General features: G+C 44.8%; 1 protein-coding gene across 1 annotated transcript in view; it reads right to left on the reverse strand.

The window, feature by feature from the left end:
• The window catches only part of ATP8A2 (ATPase phospholipid transporting 8A2), a 1,022,388-nt gene that overhangs the window by 39,334 nt on the left and 957,750 nt on the right, over positions 1-25,304 (reverse strand). The window contains exon 35 of the mRNA XM_077484049.1: positions 8,342-8,446. Coding sequence (XP_077340175.1) covers positions 8,342-8,446 — 105 coding nt within the window. The remainder of the gene's footprint in view (positions 1-8,341; positions 8,447-25,304) is intronic.

A 25,304-nucleotide genomic window follows, 5' to 3' on the forward strand; every position in this document is an offset into this window, starting at 1 on the left:
TATGGGGGCACCCGAGCCGAGCCACAGCTCCCTGTGTCCATTCAGACACTGAGACGTGGTCTGGCCCCACCCCTTTCTCTCCTCATTGGCTGACTGACTTTGATTGACAGGCTGCTGTCTCAACTAATGAGGAGGGGAGTCCCGGGCAGCCAAGCCAAGATGCTCCTGCTCCTGCAACATTGCTGGATCTATAGACCTTAGGCAAATATTAGGGGGGCTGCTGCACACAGAAGGCTTTTCATTTTAAAGCGGAGCTCCACCCAAAAATGGAACTTCCGCTTTAAGTGAAGGTGACCCCCTGACATTCCCCATTTGGCATGTCATTTTTTTTGGGGGGGGGAGCGGATATCCTATTTTTAGGGGCATCCAGCTCCCACTTCGTCCCAGGGCCCTGCGGAGCCAGAAGGAAGTTCACCCCTTCCCCCTCCCAATCTTCTGAGACACGTCACAGGTCCCAGAAGATTGCCCAGCCAATCACAGCGTGCCTAGCACATGCACAGTGCGTGCCCGGCTGTGAAGCCACAGCCAGGCACCCACAGTCACAATGCCGGCACCAAGGAGAAGAGGTGGAGAGGAGTGGGGCTTTTTTAGCCCACATCGCTGGACCACGGGACAGGTGAATGTCCGATTATTTTTTACACTTTTTGTAGCTGCAGACTTTTATATGGGTGGCACTCCGCTTTAATGCATAGAACTGCATCAAGATAAAAATTGTTGAATCTTCCTAGAAGTGCTGAGAACTACCCCTTATCCACCTCCCAAACTTTACTGTTGGCCATTACAGCCGCTTATCATAATAATGAGCCACTAGGAATGTGCAACAGACAAGAAGGGGGCAGCTCTCAACACTGCTAGGAGATAAAGGATGCACCAAGGTCACGGAAGGTGGCTTTTAGGGGAGTGAGCAGGCAAAGTTAGGTAAATGCATCTCAATTTTATAATAGTTAGTGAGGGTCAAATCAACATTTCTTTTCAGCAGTAGTGGCATGAAAATTCAAAGAAGCAGATTGTAAACATTTTCTTCAACAAATGAAATTCTAACTATGAATGTGGTTTTCATTTAGGAAAAATTATATATATTGTAATAAAACATTGAACATTAAATTATTACATTTGGGTTTGCTTTCAAGTAGCAGATCTTGGACAAATTTGTATGGGCTTTTGAAAGAAATGTGTTGACTCGAAGGTGGCAAGAAAAAATGTGCCAACATTCAGGATTTCTGTAAGAATGTTTAAATGGACATCTAACCATTTATGGCCAAAAGTATTCTACCTACCTGTACTTTTTACTCCAGTGAAGACACTTTTGTGGCATTCAATTACATCAGTGGTGGTTAAATTACTAGGTAGAGGGGGACTTAAGGCTTGATTCACACCTATGCAGTTTTAGTGCTTTTTACATTTTGCAGATTTGCACTACAGTCCATTTACCATTGTTTCCTATGGAACACGTTCTGTAGTGCAAATCTGCAAAATGCAAAAAGCGCTAAAAATGCATAGGTGTGAATCCAGCCTAATGGTGGCCCCCTGACATCACTGAGGAGCTGCACATACTCTTTAGTATACAATATATACTGCTATAGAAGACTGTGAAAGACCACATACATAATATACAGGAGATGGTTAGAGACTGCTCACATGAAAATACAGTCAGTGACTAGGAACATGGCACATAATACTGTTAGAGATCACCACCATTACATAGCTTTTCCAAATCAATGCTCCTAATGCCATTGCTAACAGCGGGGCCACACACCAAGTAATAAAAGGGCCACACGCTGCCTTTGGGTTGCATGCTAGGCACCAGACGCTTACAGGCTTGTCAAGTATAAAACAAAATCTACCCAAAAGTTCTTTCTTCTGTCGGAGAGGGTTATTTACCCACAGCAGTGTGACATGTCATAAAATGTGACAAGAAGCGGTTATTCTTTTACTTGGCATTAGCCTGTCTCTCCAGGGAAGTTTCTCATAAATGTGGAAGGATTTTATTGGAAACAAGGAGATTCTGGTTACTCTCTTGAGTAAAGGCATTTCTAAGCAAATAGAATTATCACAGCAACTGGCAGGAGGTGCCCAGCAGGACTGGAGAGCCAGTGGGTTATTACACAGATAAACACACTCCATGAGAGCAGTGGGGTTGCAGATTTGAAACACAAACAAGCCTTAGAAGAAAAACCCACTACAGCGCTCAATCCTCCAGACTGCAAGCCCCCCTCCCCAGAGACATGCACAATTGAAGCAGGTGTGAAAGGGCCAACATGCACACACAGCAGATGAAAGGGAGATCACGGCTCTGAAGAACACTCAGGAGGCCACACCATGACACGCACAGCAAACTCCACAAGATTTAAGCACTCCACCATTATCTAGTTCACAGTTGGACCACCCAGTGGATCTGGCAGTAATTAGAAGAGAAGAGGAGGAGGTGGTGTTTTGGGAATGGGGGGGGGGGGAGAGGTGGATTGCTTACATCATATCTATTCATGCCTTGTGAATATGAGGGAGCGCTGCATGGGATATAAATGAAGATTGCCATGAGAATACAATTTAATGCAAAAGACTGCTCGTTGTTATACAGGTTAGTGGGGGGAGAAGCCAGGCATATTCATACTTCGAAAGCGACGGCAAGGAAACTCACAATAACAATGGCATTTTCAGTTCCAATCTTTAAGAGGAAGACCTCTGCTTTCCTTTAAGTCACTTTTGATACATGAAGTGCAATATTGTCATGTGAAACATGATAGACATTCAAGGAGATTCGTTAGTAGTGCAGGAAGGGTATTCAAGTCCCCTGACTTATATTAATATTGGTCACTGTTATTATTATTTGTAATTTATATAGCAACATCATATTCCTTAACAGGATACCGCAGGGTATACAGTTGACATACATACACAGGCAGCCGTGCAGAAAATACCAGGTGACAAAAGGTAGGCTTCTACAGTCTTCAGTGAAGGGGCAAGCTGTCCAAAGTCTATGGGGTTTATTTACTAAAGGCAAATCCACTTTGCACTACAAGTGCACTTGGAAGTGAAGTCGCTGTAGATCCGAGGGGAACATGCAAGGAAAATAAAAAACAGCATTTTTGCTTGCACATGATTGGATTATAAAAATCAGCAGAGCTTCCCCTCATATCAGATCTTCCCCTCAGATCTACAGCAAATGCACTTCCAAGTGCACTTGTAGTGCAAGGTAGATTTGCCTTTAGTAAATCAACCCCTATATGTTTATATGCAATCAACATCTGAGAATAGGCTTATTATGCAGCCAATATATTACTAATTTAAAAGACAAGTCAACCCAAAACAAAACAATTGTATATTGCAGCTTTCCAGTCATTAGATGTGTTGGATGCAAAATTTCTATTTTGGCTTTCACAGGCTTTTTTTGTTTATTTTCACCTGGTGGTCCTGCCAGTAACACGATTCCTGTACTGTGTAAAAATGCTCACTCACTGTACTGTATCTACGGAGAGGCAGCTTGGTCACCCTATGCTGCTCTCCTGGTTTGGACTACAAACATCTCCAAGTCTAATCTCCATTACACAGGAAGAAGGGTCAACTCTTTGAAAGTCAATTACACATTGTTTGGGACTTCAATTAAGTGCAAAGAAAGGGATACTGGATTTCTATCAGGATGAACAGCTATTTTTCGGTACTTGCTGAAAATAAAACTTATGCAGCCACCACATGTAAAAGCTGGTAATCTGCAATATATTACATTCTTGTTTTTAGGATTAGATTTAATTTAAGGTGTTTGGGGGAGGAGACATCATTACCTCTTCATGTCCAAGGATAACTGATGACCTAGCATGGATTCTCATCAGTGCAATGGTGGTAATATGGGTTAAAACCCTAATTTTGTACATTAACGGACAGCATAAATGCATTGTGTGTATTCATTCTGTATACATATAGCACAAACAATTCCAAATTCTGAGATTTTTGCATATGAAAAGCAGAAATAAAAAATGTGGACTGGATTGCTGAAGCCCAACGTATAGAACACCAGACCAGACATGCTCAGCATGAGAGACAACCAATGAGTGATAAAACCTAATAAACGACATTGTACATAGTAAAAGCTTTTAGTCCAGTGTTCTATATGTTGGGCTTGAGTAATCCAGTCCACATTTTTCCTTTCCAAGTTTTTTGGATGTGGCTGGTGGAAGTCAAATCCATTTTTCCATATGTAAATCAGTCTGAAGGCTAGGCTCAGTCATGGGTTAGCTGCATGTTGTGTTGAGTTTCTTCCTCTGCACTCCATTGCGGTGTTTTTCATGTCTCTCGCCCATTTTAGTATACTGTATCTTTTACCTGCTGCACCCCATCTCTCAATGCATCCCCCTTGTACTAGTCCATTTGGTTTCTCTCTATCTTTCTCTTCTATGGGTTTTGCTCCCTTATCTGCTAACCCCCATCTTCATCTCAGTCCTGGGTTTGAACTGTGACCTGCTTGCCTAACCACCTCTGCTCAGTCCCTGCGTGGTCATTCTTTTTCTAGTAATGCTTCATGCTCCTCTAGTCATTCTGTCACCTGGTATTATACTGTACCCCTTGCCAGTGTCTGTTTGGCTCTGATGTGCCCTCAGCAAGGACCACAACCTGAGAGTGTCAGCTTTTAATTATAAGCAGATAAATAGGTAAAAATATGAACTTTTATTGCAATGATTAACACTATCATTGCAATAAATGAGCTAAATTTGAGCAATGAGCAATAAATGAGCTAATTATATAACAAAAAATTAACCAGATTAACATTTTAAATGATTATTCAAATTAATGTATATAACCAATTTAATTGAAACACACAATGGATGAAAACATATAAACCAAATAAAGTGCCGTATGAGCCCTATTAACCCAACGAACTATCAGTTTCCCCAGCTACTTGAAGTGAAATTTTACTTTGCCCTAAAGAAAGGAGAAACCTCTGAAAGAATGTATTTTGACAAAAAATGTGATATCTTTAAATCAACTAAATAATAATATTACCTCTTTCACACATGCAAAGGAGGAAGATCATCCGGTTATAATTAATGTGCCTGCATTCTAGACAACTTTTCCCTTTAGCTTTGTATATGTAACTGGGACTTCCACAGTTGCTCTACCAGACACCCATTTCAGACTCATTTATTACACAAAATCTTATCACCTAGACCTGTCCCATAAGCCTGTTTGGATTGCATTGTTTAAGGAGTGCTGTATTCCATCCATATGACAGCAGAAAAAAATATAGAGCACCAAATCAAAATACAAATTAGGGAAAAGTAAACTGGGGACTGGGTAGACACTGCAAATATTCTCCCTTACTATTGCTTTCAGTAGTGGGGAGTCTACATTTACCACCTGATGTCAATAACTGTATTGTTAAGTTAATTGTACCTACATTATTGTGTTAAAGGGTAAATCCATCCTAAATGGATTTCTCCACTTTGGATGGATTAGATGAAGCTCAATCCATGTCAGGTCTTGTCCGTTGTGTTTCTGTGCTTTCCAATGTGACCATGGTAGGTAGTGAGTCTGTCTGAGACTGAACACCTTCTTGTGAGTATCTGCTGAATCTTTCCTTAATATATTGCTATGGAGCATATCGTAGAGCCAAAGTGGGAAAGACCTGTCAAAGGACTGAACCCTCAACTGTGTCTGTGATAACGTAGTCTATAAACTTGTGCAGTATGAACAGAAGTCTCAGAATCCTCAAATGCGGTACTCACTAAATCAGAGCCCATCTTCTATTGGTCTGTTATGATAAAAGTGAGGTCTGATTGGCTGCTTTGGTCACTGAATTTTTCATTTATCTTCTTGCACAGTTCATTGAATGAAAACTGTATGTCTGTGTTGAGAACCCTGTTTCTGCTATGTAAAGACTCCAGTAATCACCATCTGCATCTCAAATAGATAATATATGCTCATTATCCTTTAACCACTTCCGGACTGCCTTAATTTGAAGAGGAATATCGTTGTTATGGCAGGAGCTAGCTGGCATAACCCCGATATCATCTTCTTCGGCCAGTGGTCCGCTTTCCAATAACAGTGGTCTCTGCCGCGGATTCGCCGCAAGATCACTTTTATCTGCGGCGGGAGAGGGGCACCCCTGCCGCGCTCCACTGCCCTCTGCCTCTTACCGGAGCTGTCAGCAGGCGATCGGATCTTCACCCTTGCTGGGTATGGAGACGAGTAAGGGGAAGATGGCCCCCCAGTCTCTATAACATTGCAGGGTGGAAGGGATGTCAAAACATCACTTAAAGGGCCATTTTTTTTAAATAACTATTTTTTTTTTATTGCATTTTAGTGTACATATGAGATCTGAGGTCTTTTTGACCTCGGATCTCATATTTAAGAGGTCCTGTCATGCTTTTTTCTATTACAAGGGATGTTTACATTCCTTGTAATAGGAATAAAAGTGACACATTTTTGTAAAAATAACAAAATAAAAGGTAAAATAAATAAGAAAAAAAAATGTTTTAAACGCACCCTGTCCTGCCGGGTTCGCGTGCAGAAGCGAACACATACACGAGTAGCGCCCGTATATGAAAACGATATTCAAACCACACATGTGAGGTATCGCCACGATCGGTAGATAAGAGCAATAATTCTAGCCCTAGACCTCCCCTGTAACTTAAAACGTGCAATCTGTAGAATTTTTTAAACGTCGCCTATGGAGATTTTTAAGGGTAAGAACTTGTCGCCATATCACGAGCGGGCGCAATTTTGAAGCATGACATGTTGGGTATCAATATACTTGGCGTAACATTATCTTTCACAATATAAAAAAAATTGGGCTAACTTTACTGTTGTCTTATTTTTTAATTTAAAAAATATTTTTTTTTTTCAAAAAAAGTGCGCTTGTAACACCACTGTGCAAATACGGTGTGGCAGAAAGTATTGCAACGACTGCCATTTTATTCTCTAGGGTGTTAGAAAAAAAGTATAATGTTTGGGGGTTCTAATGTAATTTTTTTAGCAAAAAATAAAGTTTTTAACATCAAATCTCAAAAAGAGGCTCAATCTTTAAGTGGTTTACTAAATCCTGAAGGATAACGTTTTCTGCTATTCCTTCATGCTGTGGATTGTACATTTGTTCTTGTGTGTGTCCACTGCTCTTCCTGTAGCTGTCAGTTCATGTAGCTGAGAAGGTCTTAAAGTGAATGTAAACCTCGGAAATTAAATATGAATAAATCACATCCCTCTATAGTGTGTACTTCTAGTCTATGTTTGACAGCCTTAACCCCGTTCCTGTGTGCTGCGTGAATCGGGTGTGTCCCTTCCCTCCAATCAGCTCTCAGAGCTCTTTTCACTGATGTAACTTCAGTTCCCAGCCCCCTGCATTTCAGAGCTGAGAGATCCTGTGTAAATGCTGCACTTGGAATGGATGTAGGGGAAAGTTGGCTGTACATAAACAGGTACAACTTATGTAAGAGGATTGGTTTAGTCTCTGTGTATTAGTTGAGACCAGTCACATGACTGGGTATATGTGAGGGTTTACAATCACTTTAATAGGAATTGAAACCTCCTCTATTCTTCTGTATGAATGCTGCTATATACTGGGCACAGATACAGTATTTGTGGATATCAGGTACAGGGCAGAATATGTGTTCCTTCACTGAATGGACAGTAGATAAATCTTTACAATTTAATGATTTCATTGATTTTGTTTCTTTAGTAGGTACATTGTAGTTCCTCCTTGAAAAGTTTTACTCTTCAAGACCTTCAGCCAGCTTAGCCCTGGCTTGATGACAATGGGAGTGACTTGCCCAAATATGGCCAAACTGGAGCTTGCGTGAACTTGGGCTGTAATGCAATATAACCATTTATTTTGAAAAGCTGGGAGGCATTATTTTAAGCATAACAAGCTAAAAAGTGTAAATATACATGAGTAGAAAATTAGTCTTTCAGCACAGCAGTGCTTAGGTGTAAGACAATCGATGCAGGAAACGTAGTAGAATATTACATCAAAACGTGATTCTTGTTTTATCTTAAGCTTCTACATACTTACCAATTGATTCTTCTTTATCTACTATATCATAAAAAATCAAAACCAAGCATTTAAAAATATACTAGTTTCTTTATTTTAGTTAAAAAGCACTTGTGTTCCTCCTTTTGCCTCTCAGTAGGACCAGAGCAAGTAACGAAAGGGGGGTTTGCGCTATACCTTGCGGATGAAGCCATGAGACATAGCATTAAAATGCCTTGATGCTGATCCACTTAGTTTAATTTTCAAAAATACTAAACATTAAAATATAAAACGAATAAAGCATTTATTCTGGTGTCTAGACGAGGATAGTACAGGAAGTATATAAAGTTTCTATAGTAAGTAGTTAAAACCTTTTTTTTTTACCTTTTTCCATTAGAATCACGCATGGCAGCCTTGCTCATCTCCTTGGAGCGGGTCTCAATCTCCTGGACTTGCTCTAGTAGAGTTTTGTTATAGGTTTGCTTGGCCCTGCATAAAAATAAAATATGTCAGACAGTTTTCAGCATACTGAATTATCATACAGGGCCTTAAGATGTGAAGGTTAGATCTATGTTTGCAGATAGGCAACAGAGGCACAAGTCTTGAGTGGAAGGGATTTTAGAGGGCTGAAGCTTGGCCCTTGCTTCTATGTCGCTTTCCCAGTTCCTTCTTAGGAAAGCCTTTGGGAAAGTAAACTTTATTGTAGTATTCATCTAATTTATGTTAGAACTTTACCGCCATAGAGATAAAGTGGTTTTAGAGGCTGCAAAGTAAAAGCAGTTGGAGGGAGACAACTTTATAAGGTTTCAGTCATTTGTTCTTTTTTAGAGTATTTCTTAAATGTGTAAAATGCTTTATTTACTAAATTTTCACACTCTTATTTCAGTATATTTAAAGCTTTAATTTGGTACAAGAAATTAATACAATATGTGTGTTTATGATTATACATAGACATATGTTAACATACGTTAGTGTGTTTAATAGCTAATACTATTGCTAATACGTTCACTGCAATATTTCCCAGATGCATTCCTAAATTTAGAGACCCCAAATATGCATCGGTTTACTGATATATATTTGCAAAACAAGCATGTTAATTTTCCGATTTAAAGTAGAGTTCCACCCAAAAGTGGAACTTTCACTTATGTCTCCTCCCCCACTCTGGTGTCAGGTACGTGTTCTTGACAGGTACCTTGTCACCACTTCCGTTGGACCTCGCCGCGGTTAGGTACATCAGAAGTTGGGCCCCCTACTGCTCTATTGTCGGGCCAGTAGGAGAGCGCAGCCGCACGCCGTGCATGTGCAGTAGGGGCCTTGCTGTGAAGCTGAAAGGCTTCACTGCCATGTACCCTTACCGATAATTGCGTCGGCAGCATTCGTCAGTTGATGGAAACATCGGCAGTGGTTCCTGACATCGCTGGACTCCAGGACAGGTAAGTAACTTAATATTAAAAGTCAGAAGCTACAGTATGTGTAGCTGTTGACTTTAAATTTTTTGAGGAGAAGGCAGAACTCTACTTTAAGGGGCAAGGATTTTCTTATGCCATAATGTTTATTTGCCTATGGCACGCTAAAAACTCATAAAACACTAATAAATTAATTCCAAAAGGAATTGCGTGGTATATTGTAAATACAGCAGTTGTTTCTTACGTATATATTTTTGAAAAGTAACGCAAAAGATTACATATTTTTGACTCTGTCAAATTAATTCCACTCAAAATGGATTTTTAAATAATCTGCCGAGTCTTCCCTACTGCCCAAATGACAGACGGGGAGCTCCCAGAATGGATAGCAGGACACCAGGCTAGGAGGCTGAGCAGTTTGTTGTAATTGGCTGCAGCTCTTCCCAATATACTGCTATGGGGTTTATAGTGGACAACAAAACCAAAGAAATTCCAAGCTCAACTTACCAACCAGCCTGTAACCAACCAAATTAAATTGTCTAACATTCAGAGTTAGGACTACAGAAAATACCGGGGTGCCATGAAGGGGCTCTGTAGTTTGCAAATGTATTTGCAAATGTGTGCAAACTAAACCCCTGTTTTTAACGCATACTGTTAGACAGCATAATTTAGTTGGTGGCAACCTGGTCGGTAAGTTGAGCTGGGAATTTCTTTGGTTTTGTTTTGCATGCGTTGCCCTTGCATCTACTTCTTGCTGCAAAGGCCAGTAAGACCCCTTTAACACTGAGGCACTTTTCAGGCATTTCAGCGCTAAAAATGGCCACAGTAAAGCATCTGAAAAGCACCTCTTCTCATGCCTCCAGTGCTTTCACACCAGGGGGGGGGGGGGGGGTGTGCTTGTGGGATGGGAAAAAAAGTTCTTCAAGCAGCATCTTTGGAGCAGTGTAGGAACAATGTATACAGCGCTCCTACACCGCCCTTGCCCATTGAAATTAATGGGCAGCGCTTCTGAAGCACCTGAAAAGCACTTTGGAAGTGCCGCAACACAGGCACTTTTAACCCTTTCTTCGGCAGCTAGCGGGGGTTAAAAGTGCCCCACTAGCAGCTGAAAAGCACCACTAAAAAAACAGTAAAGCTTTACCACCAACGGACCTGCTGCCCCAGTGTGAAAGTACCCTTATAGGTGAGGGCAGTGGCCATTTGTTTGTACAGTTTATAGTACAGAGCAAATCCAAAGTAGGACAGATCTGTTGTAGTGCTGTACCTGCCACAGCATCTGTTCTAAAGTACACCATAAACTTGTGGGGTAAAAACAGGAAGGTCACAGTTCTTATAACTCTACTAGAGGCCTTATCCAATAACACAGTCCAAGAGCAAAGCACCAAGTGGAAAATGCAATATCCAAAGCAATCAGAGTCCATCTTGCGTTGGTCTGTCCTGGGAAAGTAGTAAAAGCTGACATATTTTGACTCAATTATGTAAGATTACCTCTAAGATGACTTTGAAAAAATGTTTTTACTTAATTTAGAGGTAACTAGTCTAACTAAGTGAGTTAGTTAGTTAGAGGTAAATAGTCTAACTAGTTTAGTATCACTAAAATATCTACTTTTTGTTTTAGAAAACTGTTTTCTTCCTGATACCCCAGTTATTTGCCAATGAAAAAGTTTTGCACGGCCATTTCGAACTTGTACACAGGATGTGTGCCTGAGGAAATACATGGCAGGTTAAACTGACAGCTCTAGAGCGCAAAGTCATAATTAAAAGCAGAATTCATCTCTACTTTGACAAGGCAAGACGACATGAAAAACATAAGGAAAAAAAAATGCTTTCACCAGCAAGGGATGGAAAACCTACGCCTTCATAAACAAGGAAGAGAATCTATAGGGAATGACACGCTCTTCAATTATTTACAGTTGCCGCAAAGAATTCTAAAGGAGCCGTGCCAGCAGCAGAAGGGTAATATTGCCTCGGAAGGCACTCTGCGATGTCATAACATGTGAAATGAAGAGCAAAAAAAGCACAGATTTGTTTATTCAACTTGGCTCCAGGGATGTCAGATCACACAAACACCTAATCAGGTAATAGGAGCAATCATCTTCCAGATCGCTGTTCCGGAAGAAGAGTAGTAGGCCTCATTTCAGAGAGCTACCGCATGAAATGTATGAATGCGCAACACTGTAACAACAAAGTGTCACTTCAGCACGAAAGGGCGTGCAGAAAGCACAAGAAAGGCTACATTTGAATAAATATGACAGGAACGAGCAGGTAAAAAGAAGCAATAAAATATGTATTTTTTAAGTGTCACTAGTATGAAACTGCATGATGATATAGCAGAAGAAATGGAGGATGAAACTGCACTCTTTTCTCAAGTGTCTGCCTGGTGCTCATCTACAGGGATGTACTGTTTTCAAACTAGGTTTTCATCTTCCATGAATAGCTGTTGCTTCATTACTTCTATCAACTATTAAAAGTGACCCCCACCCCAACACCTTCCACATTCAAGGCAATGTTTTTTAAAAGTTACCCACCCATCACTTTATGCCTATCACTTTATATTCACCTTCATGGCACTTCCTCCTCCGCTCCTCCCTCTCAGGCACCTGCCACAAAATGCTCAGCATCGGCTGGTGTCTGATGACGGTAATTGGTGTGTACCACCACACTCAGAAGCATTGGGGATTTTACGTCAGCAGTCACAGAAGAGGAAGGAAAGTACTTTAACCACCTTCAGACCGGACCATTTTGCTGGTAAATGACCAGAGGTCTTTTTACAATTTGGCACTGCGCTGCTTTAACTGGTAATTGCGCGGTCATGCAATGTTGTACCCAAACAAAATTTGCGTCCTTTTCTTCCCACAAATAGAGCTTTCTTTTGATGGTATTTGATTGCCTCTGCGATTTTTATTTTTTGCGATATAAACGTAAAAAGACCGCAAATTTTGAAAAAAAATGATATTTTCTACTTTTTGTTATTAGAAAAATCCAATAAACTCAATTTTAGTCATATATTTAGGCCAAAATGTATTCAGCCACATGTCTTTGGTAAAAAAAAAGTCAATAATTGTATATTTATTGGTTTGCGCAAAAGTTGTCACATCTACAAACTAAGGTACGTTTTCTGGAATTTACGCAGCTTTTAGTTTACGACTGCCTATCTCATTTCTTGAGGTGCTAAAATGGCAGGGCAGTACAAAACCCCCCCAAATGACCCCATTTTGGAAAGTAGACACCCTAAGGAAATTGATAAGTGGCATGTTGAGCCCATTGAATATTTTATTTTTTTGCCTCAAGCGATTGAATTATGACAAAAAAAAATTTTTTTTTTACACAAAGTTGTCACTAAATGATATATTGCTCACACATGCTATGGGCATATGTGAAATGACACCCCAAAATAAATTCTGCTGCTTCTCCTGAGTACGGGGATACCACATATGTGGGACTTTTTGGGAGCCTAGCCGCGTACGGGGCCCCGAAAACCAAGCACCGCCTTCAGGCTTTCTAAGGGCGTTACAGTTTTGAAGGCCATAAAATGCCAAGATGGCACAAACCCCCCCCAAATGACCCCATTTTGGAAAGTAGACACCCCTAAATTTAGGGGTACACTAGTGAGACTAGGTAATAAATGGCGGGTGCCCTGAAACTATAAAAAAAATAACTAACCAACCAGCGTCACCTGTAACAGTTATATGGTGATCACTGGTGAAAGGGTTAACTAGGGGGCAATCAGGGGGCTTTATGCGGTAGTATATGGGGGTCCCTGGCGCTATAAAAAGCTGCGGCGAACCTAAATACCTACCTGCCTAACTAGCGTCACCTGTGACACTACTACAGCGATCAGAAAAACTATCGCTTATTAGGCTGGGTTCACACTGGAGCGATGCGGGAACGCCATGAATCCGCGGCGGGTTCCCGCATCGCATGCCTCCCGGCGGCAGTTCACACTGCCCTATGCGAGCTGCTGGGAGTGTCAGTGAAATGTTAATGACACCCCCAGATCAGTTCGCATATCGCAGTGCGATCTGCAAACTCGGATCGCATGGTGTGAACACCCATGCGATCCGATTCTGCTGCGGGCCAAAAAAAGGGTCCCGTGCGAATTTGCGGCGGGTGCGACACAAATTCAGCCATACTATCTGTATGGCTGAACTCGAATCGCACAGAGATCGGATGTGATTTGCACTGCAGTGCGGTGCGAATCACATTCGTTCTCATAAACCGCTGCAATGTGAACCCAGCCTTAGTGACACTGGCGACGGGGGGTGATCACGGGGTTAAACCTTTATTGGGGGGGTTAGGGGGGCACATTAGAACTAAAGGGGGCTAACCCTAACTGCCCTAACAGTTATTACAGTCACAAATGACACCAATGCAAAAAAAAAAAAGCAATTGGTGTCACTGTGACTGGGGGGGCAGGGGTAATTGGGGGGTAAAGGGGGGGTGTGAGTGTGCCTGGCATGTTCTACTGTATGTGTGGTGTGTTGGTGCAACTCACCGAACCTCTCTCCTCGGTGCCGGAACGAAAAATACCGACACGGAGGAGAGAATACATCACTTCCTCTCCTGTGTTTACATTACAGGAGAGGAAGTGATGTCACGGGACATTTTCATTCGTCGGGAGCGATCGCGAGGGGGTGGCCATGAATGAATGGCCGTCCCCTCGTCCGGGATCGCTCCCGAACGAATACCGACCGCCGCAGGCACCGGGCGGGGGCCCGATCGGGCCCCCGACCGGCGGGCAGGCAAGGACGTACATGTAAGCCCTTATGCCTGCCCGTGCCATTCTGTCGACGTACATCGTCGTGCGGCGGTCGGCAAGTGGTTAAAGGTGAGTCTAGGGTGGTCAGTGGTAAACCAGATTTTTATTGCAAGGCCTGAGGATCTGCCAAACCTATAGCATCTTAAATGATCAAATATACAGGAGCATCCCCTATGCTGGTGGATGTACTTCCAGTCTAAAGCCTCATACACACGATCAGATTTTTGGCAGGGAATTGTGTGATGACAGACTGTTGGCCTAAAATCCGACTGTTAGTACACTCCATGAGACAATTGTTGTCCAACTTTCCTCCAACAAAACGTTGAATGGGAGGCTAGTAAATTTTCGGCGGACAACGGTCTGTTGACAGATTTTCCTATCGTGTGTACACAAGTTTGTCACACAAAAGTTGAAAGTACAAACACGCATGCTCAGAATCAAGGCTCACCAAACACAACATTAGCAGAAGGTGCCCAAAGGATGACGCTCAAGAGCTGAAAAATTCCACGTAGTATGCCACTATGTTCATGTTTGGTGGCCGACAATTGTGTACTGTTTGTATGCAAAACAGGTTCTTGGCACACGCCTTTAGACAAAAGTCTGGAGCTTTGTTGGCCAACAATCTGATGTGTATGAGGCTTAATGCATACACTGAACCCACTCCTTCTGGGAAGGAGAACCAGCAGACTTCCAATACCTAAGTATAATTCTTCGGGCTTGAAAAAGGGCTCTAGCCACCACTTCTCTAATAGGAGCCTGTAATTGGAAATCGTCTAAAATGCCCAGAAGACATGGTTTAGGGTCAAGGACAGAGATCTTCAATGCAATATTCAGAGTGTTCATTACCATTACCCTTACCCATTAATTATGTAATTTGGGACACTGCCAAGTTAAATTAATCAGATCCCTGTGACTTACTGCAAGTCTGAGTATCTAGTATGGCCATTTTGTGTAATGAACTCTCAGGAGTATACATAATTGCATGAGTCTTTGGACCATGTTAAGGGAACATTGGGGTACTGCCTGAAGAGCTTACTCCCACTGATCTACCACAAATGGTCCAAGGTCCATCTCCCACCTCCTTTCTGCAGTCAAGAGGAATGATTTCAGGAACACCCTTAACAGCATGGCATAGCAACAGGAAATAAAGCCCCTAGTAGAGACTGTATTGGCCATCAAATTAAACACTGGCGTTAGGTATTGATGCTACTCCACTGATGGGCTCTGAGCCACTATAACATGTTTGAGCTGAATATATAAAAATAGCATAGAAATTGGCAGAGAAAAATGTGCACAAAGGTGTAAACTGTATGTCCAGGTATTTAAATAAAGGGGCAACTGGAACTGGGGCCTACAGAAGTTGACAGTTGTGGACTTTTGGAGCATAAAACCCGGATTAATCCGGGTATATAATCGATGAGATAACCTTATTGAAAAATAGGGCCAACACTTTTGCTAAGATTTTGATGTCACTTTGGAGTAGGGAGATCAGCCTATAAGACACTGGTTCAATAGGGTCCTTGCCCATTTTCCACAGGATGATATTGGCTTTCGTCACAGAATATGGTAAAGTCACACCTTTTCTAGCAGTATTAAACACCTTTAGTGGGAATGGTAATTTCCTCTCCCCATATTGCTTATAGACCCCTAATCGTAGGCCATCATCACCCTGCAGTTAGGGAGAGCGGCAGTTACCATCTGTAATTCCTTCAAAGTTAAGGGGGAATCAAGCATTCTTCGGTTTCACTTGGACAGTTCCGGTAAGCGTATACCATTCAAATGGGTTAAGATATCTTCAGGTGTGCCTGTGTGTTGGATGGTATAGAGAAGAATAAAAGGAGAAAAGTTCCACAATTATGGAATCTGGAGTGGTAAGAAGCCTGCCGTCTGCCAAGGATGATACCAAATGGTCTAATGCATCGTAAGCGGATAATCCCAAGGACTCTGCTGAGGGATCATATCTATCAACACAAGGGGGTTATTTACTAAAGGCAAATCCACTTTGCACTACAAGTGCAAACTACAGGTGCAAAGTGAATTTGAAATCGCACTGAAAGTGCATTTGGAAGTGCAGTCACTGTAGATCTGAGGGGGATATGCAAGGAAAATAAAAAAACTGCATTTTAGCTTGCAGATGATTGGATAATAAAATCAGCAGAGCACATTTCAGATCAACCCCTCAGATTTACAGCGACTGCACTTTCAGTGCAATATCAAGTGTACTTCGCACTTGTAGCGCAAAGTGGATTTTCCTTTCGTAAATAACCGCCAAGGTTTCTTCACACTAAGAGATGTGAAAATGTGGAATAGACTCCCTCCAGAGGTGGTTATGGCCAGCTCAGTAGATTGCATTAAAAAGGCCTGGATTCTTTCCTAGGTGTACAGAATATAACTGGGTACTAACATTTATAGGTAAAGTTGATCCAGGGAATATCCGATTGCCTCCCAGGGGATCAAGCAGGACATTTTTCCAATGCTGTAGAAAATCGGATCATGCTTTGCTGGGGTTTTTTGCCTTCCTTTGGATAAACTATGGGTATAGGATTGTGTATACAGGATTGTATGGTTGTGTTTTTTTTATATATTGGTTGAGCTAGATGGACTTGCGTCTTTTTTCAACCTGACTAACTATGTCCAGTTAGCGTACCTGCTGTTTAAGCTCGACGCGCAGACCACTGGTGTTACGCTTAACTATTAATTTGGGCTATGAAAATGTCTCATAGGAGTGTCTTAAAGGCCTCCCAACTCTGCATTATATTTGAGTGATTTTCATGAGCCACAATAAAGTCCTCAATAGACCTGTTCATATTAACATGAGAAGGGAAGAGGTTAAGCCAAAAAGCATTGAGCTTCCAAGGGGTATGCACAAGGGTCATTGTGGGCCTTACTTCCAAATGCAGTACCAAGGGGGAGTGGCACAATATTCCTCTAGGAGTGTACCCGATATCAGTAGGGAGAGGCAGCAAAGAGGGGGTACCCAGGCAGAGGTCGACCTGGGACAGGTAAATGTGAGACAGGAGAATTGTTTCTCATGAGGGTGTCGAGCACACCAGAAGTCAATCCAGCCCATCTCTTGCATGAACCTATATAGGACAGTATCCCTATCATTGGCTCCTAAAGGAGGAGAAGGGTGTTTGTCTAGAGAAAGGGTGGAGATAACAATTAAAGTCTCCCATCAGTAGGAGAGGGAGATAACATTTGTCCAGCAGGTAAGCCAATAAGGATTGCAGCACTTCCCTAGTAAAGGGAGGTTGAATATAGACCACAGCTATAAAACATTGTACAGTAAATATATGACAGTGTAAAAATACTTATCTACCCTCCCCATCTGCCAATGCATCAATTTCCTGAAACACACGGGAGCACTGTATCAAAACACTCACCCCTCTGGAATAAGAGGTGTGGGTGGAATAATAGGACCAGTTTGTCCAAGCATACTGTAAGCAGGACATTGTGTCCTTAGTGAGGTGAGTTTCTTTAAGGCCATAAATACCCGGGTGATATTTATGGAAACTGGTGATAATCACTGATCTCTTTAAGGGGTCATGGATACCCCACACATTCCACAAGATGATGAGCACTCCCATAATTTGACTTCAGTTAAAGATAAATTCAGCCAGGATCAATGTATGCATCTTGTAAAGTACAGTGTAGAACGGAGCCAAAGAGGTCACTGTAACTCCTTGGAGTAACATAAGTCGATCTGCAAGAGGTCAAGTTTTGCAACACGTAGTAGAGAGGACTATCCTGCAATGTCAACAGACAGTAACAGGGGTGAAATGTGCGGCACAACAGCACCCATGGAAACCTCCAAAATCTCTGTAGTCTCTTCTCAGAGCATAGGTAACATGAAGATCTGGCAGCATAGATTGCAACAGGCATATCCACTGCCAAACAGCTCTCACAAAAGTAGATGCTCACTGTCCATGCAGCTCAAGTTGACAAGATCTTGGGGGAAAGAAAAACGAAAGATGCAGTTTTCATAAGTGAATCCGTTGCATGGTCTGAAGAAAAAGGGAAACTGAACCTCCCCAGTCCCCCCACTTGGGGTGAGTTTTATTTCAGAAAAAAAATACTTGGCACCCATAGTTATATTCAAACTGAAATGATAGCCTTACTGTAAAAACACTGTGGATCAAAATTTATTCTCTGCATTAGGACGACGACGGAGATCCGCCTCATGTGCGCTGATCCAGTCAGAAGCCAATTCAAAGAAGTGTGCCTGGACGCCAGATGTTATGTGGAGCCTCGCTGGGTATAGCACGGCATATGTGGCTTGGAGGCGCTGCAGTAGTTTCTTGACTTCTGTGAATTTTGCTCTGCTTCTCTGGACCCCAGCTAAAAAGTCTGGGTAGAACGAGACTCTGACCCCATTGTAGTGAATATTGCAATGTTCACGTGCCAGCTGCAGCACTGCCTCTCTATCTCGGTTATTAAGTAGTCGTACCAGCATAAGTCTAAGCCCACGTACACACGGTCGGAGATTTTGCCAACCAAATCCGTCGGATTTTGTCCGTCGGATTTAGTCCGACGGATTGTGTCCGAAACTGTTGCATACACACAGTCGGGCCAAGTTGTCTGATTTAGCGGTTGCCAAGAACGCGGTGACGTAATTTCGTTACGATGGGACTACATTCAGGCAAGTAGCCAATAGCTTTGATGTAGGAATTTGATCTGAGCATGCGTGGCACTTGGTCCGATCAAAATTCGCTACACAGGATCGGAGTATGTCCGACCGGCCCAGTTGGTCGGGAAATATTTCCAACATGTTGGAAAATTGGGTCCGACGGAGATTCGGACAGAATCAGTCCGATGCATACCACACATAGTCGGATTATCTGACGACACGGTCCGATAAGACGCATTCCGACGGATTCTCAGACCGTGTGTATGCGGCATAAGAGGATTGCCGTTTGCAGGGACCTGGTAGGCCCATTCCACCAAGAAGTGAGGTGCAAAGGCATCTTTGCTAAAGATATTGAGAAGCCAACACTCAACAATGTCCATGGGGTTGTGGCCCTTGGCTTTCTCTGGAAGATCCACTTGCTTAGTTGTCTGAGAGTCATGCAGGAGTGGTGGGAGTTTTTCCTCTAACTCCCTGATGTGGCCTTCCGTAGGTGTCGTGTACGCCCTAATTTTCTCAAGGTCTTGTCATATCAAGGCAACATCATCTGATGGGCTGCCCAGATGTGTTTTCAGCTTATCGACTGATGCAGCACGCTTATTAACCACTTTCAGGATTTACCAGAGTGTAGGTTGCTCTTGCTTTGAGGGGTTCTCATCCATTTCATCCTGAGACTGATCCTCCTGCTCACCAAAGATTGCCTCTGCCCCAGGTGTCTGACCCTCCTCCACATCCAGCATGTCTGCTGCAAGCTCCTTAGGGCTATTAGACTGTGCACAGGGAAGTGCCAGATTTTGGGCATAATATAATATGTCTCTGGTGTAGTCCTTACCTTGAGACTTTGCACTTATAGATTTAGAGTTTCCAGCCTCCTTGCCCTTAAGCTTCTCAGCTCCACGTGGGGTTTGCTGTGCCAGAGCAGGGGTGCTATGTTGGGGGTAAGAGACCACTCCACCCTCCTTCTTTATTCTGGTCATGGCAGCAGAGCAGGATGTCAGTGAGCAAATCGGCAGAGTTAGCAGGCTCCAGGGAGCACACAGATCGCTCTCCACAGTTCAAAACAGGTGTTGCAGACCGGGGAGAGTATCAAACACAGGATCAGCCATGGGAGCAACGAGAAGTGTGTCTTCTCACATGTGGATCTTGGCCCTGCACCCCCAAAAAGATTTTTAACTTGCCATTCTTATTTGCATACTCTGACTTTCTATGAGGTAGCGATGCCACTCCAAGCATGTTGGTGACTCTAATGCCGCATACACACGTAGCGGACTATCCGGCGGACTTAGTCCGGCAGACTTCCCGCCGGACTGTCCGCCGGACTTTCCGAACGGGCTACTTGCCCACACACGGCACTTTTTCAGCGGACTAATACGGCGTACTAAGTCCGCCGGACTATCTGCCGGACTATCCGCCGTACTTTTGAAATGAATGGACTCGCCCACACACGCGGAGGAAAGTCCACTCATTTTGAGCACATCTCCAGGTAGGCGGGGCCCGCGAAGGATGCGTCACTGGCCCCGCCACCTGGTATGGACTTAAAGGGGAACCCCAACGCCGAAAAAAACGGCGTGGGGGTCCCCCCCCAGGTCCACATCAGACCCTTGTCCGAGCACGCTACCCGGCCGGCCAGGAAAGGGGGGGACAAGCGAGAGGCCCCCCTCCTGAGCCGTACCAGGCCGCGTACCCTCAACATGGGGGTGTGCCCAAAGCACCTTGTTTCCCAACAACCCTGGCCGTTGGTTGTCGGGGTCTGCGGGCGGGAGTGCTTATCGGAATCCTGGAGCCCCCTTTAATAAGGGAGCCCCCGGATACCGGCCCCCCACCCTATGTGAATGAGTATGGGGTACAATGTACCCCTACCCATTCACCTGTAAAATAAAGTACAAAAAAACACAACACACAAGGGTTAAAATAGTTTATTGCACAGCTCCGGGGGTCTTCCGTCTTCGGGGGTCTTCGCCGGACTCCTCCGCTATCTTCTGCTAGCTCTTTTACTAGCGGCGGCGATGACAGCGGCGACAGAAGACCGGGCCACCGCCTGTAAAAGAGCTAGAAGAAGGCGCGGTGGCCCGGCAGAAGAACCCGAAGAGGGGGACAAGACCCCCGAAGTCAGAAGAAGAGGGCAGCGGCGAGGAAGAAAGCCGGGCTCCCTCACTAGTAAAAAAGCTAGCAGAAGATAGCGGAGGAGTCCGGCGAGAAGACCCCCGGAGCTGTGCAATAAACTATTTTAACCCTTGTGTGTTGTGTTTTTTTGTACTTTATTTTACAAGTGAATGGGTAGGGGTACATTGTACCCCATACTCATTCACATAGGGTGGGGGGCCGGTATCTGGGGGCCCCCTTATTAAAGGGGGCTCTCGGATTCTGATAAGCCCCCTGCCCGCAGATCCCGACAACCAACAGCCAGGGTTGTCGGAAAGAGGCCCTTGTCCTCATCAACATGGGGACAAGGTGCTTTGGGGTGGGGGGGGCGGCACCCCCCATGTTGAGTGCATGTGCCCTGGTATGGCTCAGGAGGGGGGGGGGCGCTCGCTCGTCCCCCCATTTCCTGGCCGGCCGGGTAGCGTGCTCGGACAAGGGTCTGATGTGGACCTGGGGGAGACCCCCACGCCGATTTTTATCGGCTTTGGGGTTCCCCTTTAAGTCCATACCAGGTGGCGGGGCCAGCAACGCATCCTTTGCGGGCCCCGCCTACCTGGAGACGTGCTCAAAATGAGCAGACTTTTCTCCGGGCGGGAAAAGTCCATTCATTTCAAAAGTACGGCGGACTGGCATACACACGGCCAGATTGTCCGTCGAAATGCAAGTCCGGCAGGAAGATTGGAGTGCAAAACTACTTTCTAAGTCCACCGTACTTTCGGGTAAAAAAAGTCCGCCGGAGGCTACACACGGGGGGATTGTCCGGCAGACTTGAGTTTACAAGACTTTTCCACCCCATTGTTTGATTGTGTGTACGCGGCATAATAATCGCCCTCCCCACTCACAACTTCAGGTGCAAGCTTGCAATGGTGTCGAAAAATTTAAGAAAACAGCTGAACGGCCGCACTCCGAATAACACCTTTTATTAATGGAAAAACAGTGTAGAAGATCCAAAATCTCTTACATCATGGTGATGATAGGTACAGACAGGCTGGTTCCCCCCTGGTTCCTATTATCTCCAAAAGTGAAAGTAAAAGAAAATCCCAAACTTTGGATTGTCCCCAGAACAGGAATAGTGGTGATATTTACCAATGTGGACACTAGTCCTGGTGACAACCAGGAATTCTCTCACTTTACAGAGATTTTCTGACACTTACTGTTTTGGCTTTTTGATAGGACGTAATAGGAAACCTCTCAAATAAGACACAAATAAGCCGTACAGGCAAAGTTTGCGGCGGACCCCATTGACTTTAATGGCAGGCGAACCTTAAAAACCTCCAGGTCATATTTTCAGCCACAAAATGCTTACTAGCTGTGCACACATAGTCCCACAACATGGGCACTGACATACCAGAAGTATTAAGTGAATCTGGGATCAACAACGACAAGCATTCTTTTTTTATCTGTGAAATTTTGACAATTCAGGAGCGTATGAAGGCCATGGAGGAGAGGCAAGGTCAGGGCAGGCTATGAAGGGGGTGCAGGAGATGATCAGTGCCACAGTCAGGGCAGCACAGTCCTGTGCCAGTGTCCCAGTGAGCCAACCTGTGTTTGAGCCCCTCCCTTTGCCCGGCCCTTACCCCCACCTATGCAGGGCTCCACTGCGGTGGTCCGGAGGTGCCAGTCCAGTGCTGATCCTCAGCCATGGTGCTGGCACTGCCTACTGATTGGCTTCTCCGCTGCTATCTCCCTCACTGATACCAGCACTGAGATAGAACACTGACACCAGCACCGCGATAGAGACTGAGCACTGACACCAGCACCGAGATAGAGAGCACTGACACCAGCACAGAGATAGAGAGCACTGACACCAGCACTGAGATAGAGAGCACTGACACCAGCACCGAGATAGAGAGCACTGACACCAGCACCGTGATAGAGAGCACCGACACCAGCACCGTGATAGAGAGCACTGACACCAGCACCGAGATAGACAGCACTGACACCAGCACCGAGATAGACAGCACTGACACCAGCACCGTGATAGAGAGCACTGACACCAGCACAGTGATAGAGAGCACTGACACCAGCACGGTGATAGAGAGCACTGACACCAGCACCGCGAAAGAGAGCACTGACACCAGCACTGAGATAGAGAGCACTGACATCAGCACCAAGATAGAGAGCACTGACATCAGCACCAAGATAGAGAGCACTGACACCACACCAGCCCCGTGATAGAGAGCACTGACACCAGCGCCATAATAGAGAGCACTGACACCAGCGCCATGATAGAGAGCACTGACACCAGCACTGAGATAGAGAGCACTGACACCACACCAGCACTGTGATAGAGAGCACTGACACCAGCACCGTGATAAAGAGCACTGACACCAGCACCATGATATATAATATGCTTTCTATATTTGAAAGAAAGTATATTATACGTATACAACCCTATATACTGTACACATATAAAAGGACCTTTGTGGACCTAGTAGCTAGTGATTTTTCAAATACTAGGGAGAGGTTGCTGTGTGGAGCAGGAACAGACTGTAGTGACACAAATCACTAGCTATTAGGTCCACAAAAGTCCTTTTAAGGACTGGTGTAGGTGTACAGTATATAGGGTACTGGTGCACTGCTGCTGACTGCTGTGCTGCTGACAGAATGTAAAATGGCCGCCAGATAAGGTCTATTTATGAGGTAGGGGTAATGTCCAATTGTCCATGTGCTGAAATGTCTCAATTGGCTGTCCTGTACCCCATGATGGATGTGTCATCATGGGTAAAAGTTCTTTCACAATGTAAACGCATATGTCTGCTATGCAAACAGCGCCAGAAGTCCGCCGGTTTGGCGAATCGCGAACACGCAAAATTTGCCGCAAACCGACCGCCGGGCGAACCGCAAGGCCATCCCTAGCCATAACCCTCTCTTACTCTATCCAAAATGAAAAAAAAATTATGCTTTTAGTCCTGCTTAGAATTTGCAGAGTAGTAGTAAATCTTTTTTGTAACTTTTCAAATTTCAAGCATTCCAAGCATCCAGCAAATCATCCCAAAAGGCAAGCTGGGAACAGAAAGCTTCTTCTCAATCCTTATTTATGTATGAATACACAATCCCAGGGTTTTAACTCTAAGATCAGTGGCGGAACTACCGCCATAGCAACACATGCGGGCGCTATGGGGCCCGCAGTCAAGTGGGGCCCGGTGAGGACAGGCGCCACGGCTCCGCGGGAGATAGCCGGCGGCTCCGCGGGAGGTCCGCGGGTAGTCCGCGGCTCCGCGGGAGGTCCGCGGGTAGTCCGCGGCTCCGCGGGTGGTCCGCGGGCGGCTCCGCGGGTGGTCCGCGGGTAGTCCGCGGGCGGCTCCGCGGGTAGTCCGCGGCTCCGCGGGTGGTCCACGGGCGGCTCCGCGGGTAGTCCGCGGCTCCGCGGGTGGTCCACAGGCGGCTCAGTGAGTGAGAGCGGGCGGTCAGAGGATCCGTGGGAGGCGGATGAGAGTGGCCAGTTCGCTGGTGAGAGAGTGGGCTGGCCAATCAGGGAGCTGACAGGCGGGGAGCATAGAGATGACATCATCTCTGGCCGCCCTGCATCCCTGCAGTGCAGTTCCCCCCTGACTGGGCAGGCAGCCAGGAAGCAGAGAGCTGACATTATCTCTCTGCTGTCTGACTGATAATCTGCTGCCTGACTCAGTGACACAGCAGGAAAGTGGCAGAGCAAGTGAGAATCCATAATGTGTGGCAGGCGACGTGGCAAGTGACAATACGTAACGTGTGGCAGGTGACGTGGCAAGTGAAAATCCATGACGTGGCAAATGACAATCCATAATGTGTGGCAGGCGACGTGGCAAGTGACAACCCGGGACGTGGCAAGTGACAATCCATAACGTGTGGCAGGTGACATGGCAAGTGACAACCTGGATGTGGCAAGTGACAATCCATAACGTGGCAGGTGACGTGGCAAGTGAAAATCCGTGACGTGACAAGTGTCAATCCGTAATGTGTGGCAGGTGACGTGGCAAGTGACAACCCGGGACGTGCAAGTGACAATCCATAATGTATGGCAAGTGACAATCTAGGATGTGGCAAGTGACAATCTGTAATGACGTGGCAAGTGACAATCCGTAATGTGTGGCAGGTGACGTGGCAAGTGACAACCTGGATGTGGCAAGTGACAATCCGTAACATGTGGCAGGGGACGTAGCAAGTGAAAATCCGTGACGTGGCAAGTGACATTCCGTAATGTGTGGCAGGTGATGTGGCAAGTGACAATCCGTAATGTGTGGCAGGCGACGTGGCAAGTGACAACCCGGGACGTGGCAAGTGACAATCCATAACGTGTGGCAGGTGACATGGCAAGTGACAACCTGGATGTGGCAAGTGACAATCCATAACATGTGGCAGGTGACGTGGCAAGTGAAAATCCGTGACGTGACAAGTGTCAATCCGTAATGTGTGGCAGGTGACGTGGCAAGTGACAAC

Source organism: Lithobates pipiens, unplaced genomic scaffold, assembly GCF_037356315.1.
Source record: "Lithobates pipiens isolate NorthernLeopardFrog02 unplaced genomic scaffold, aLitPip1_a1.2 Scaffold_16, whole genome shotgun sequence".
In the NCBI taxonomy this organism is placed as follows: Eukaryota; Metazoa; Chordata; class Amphibia; order Anura; family Ranidae; genus Lithobates; species Lithobates pipiens.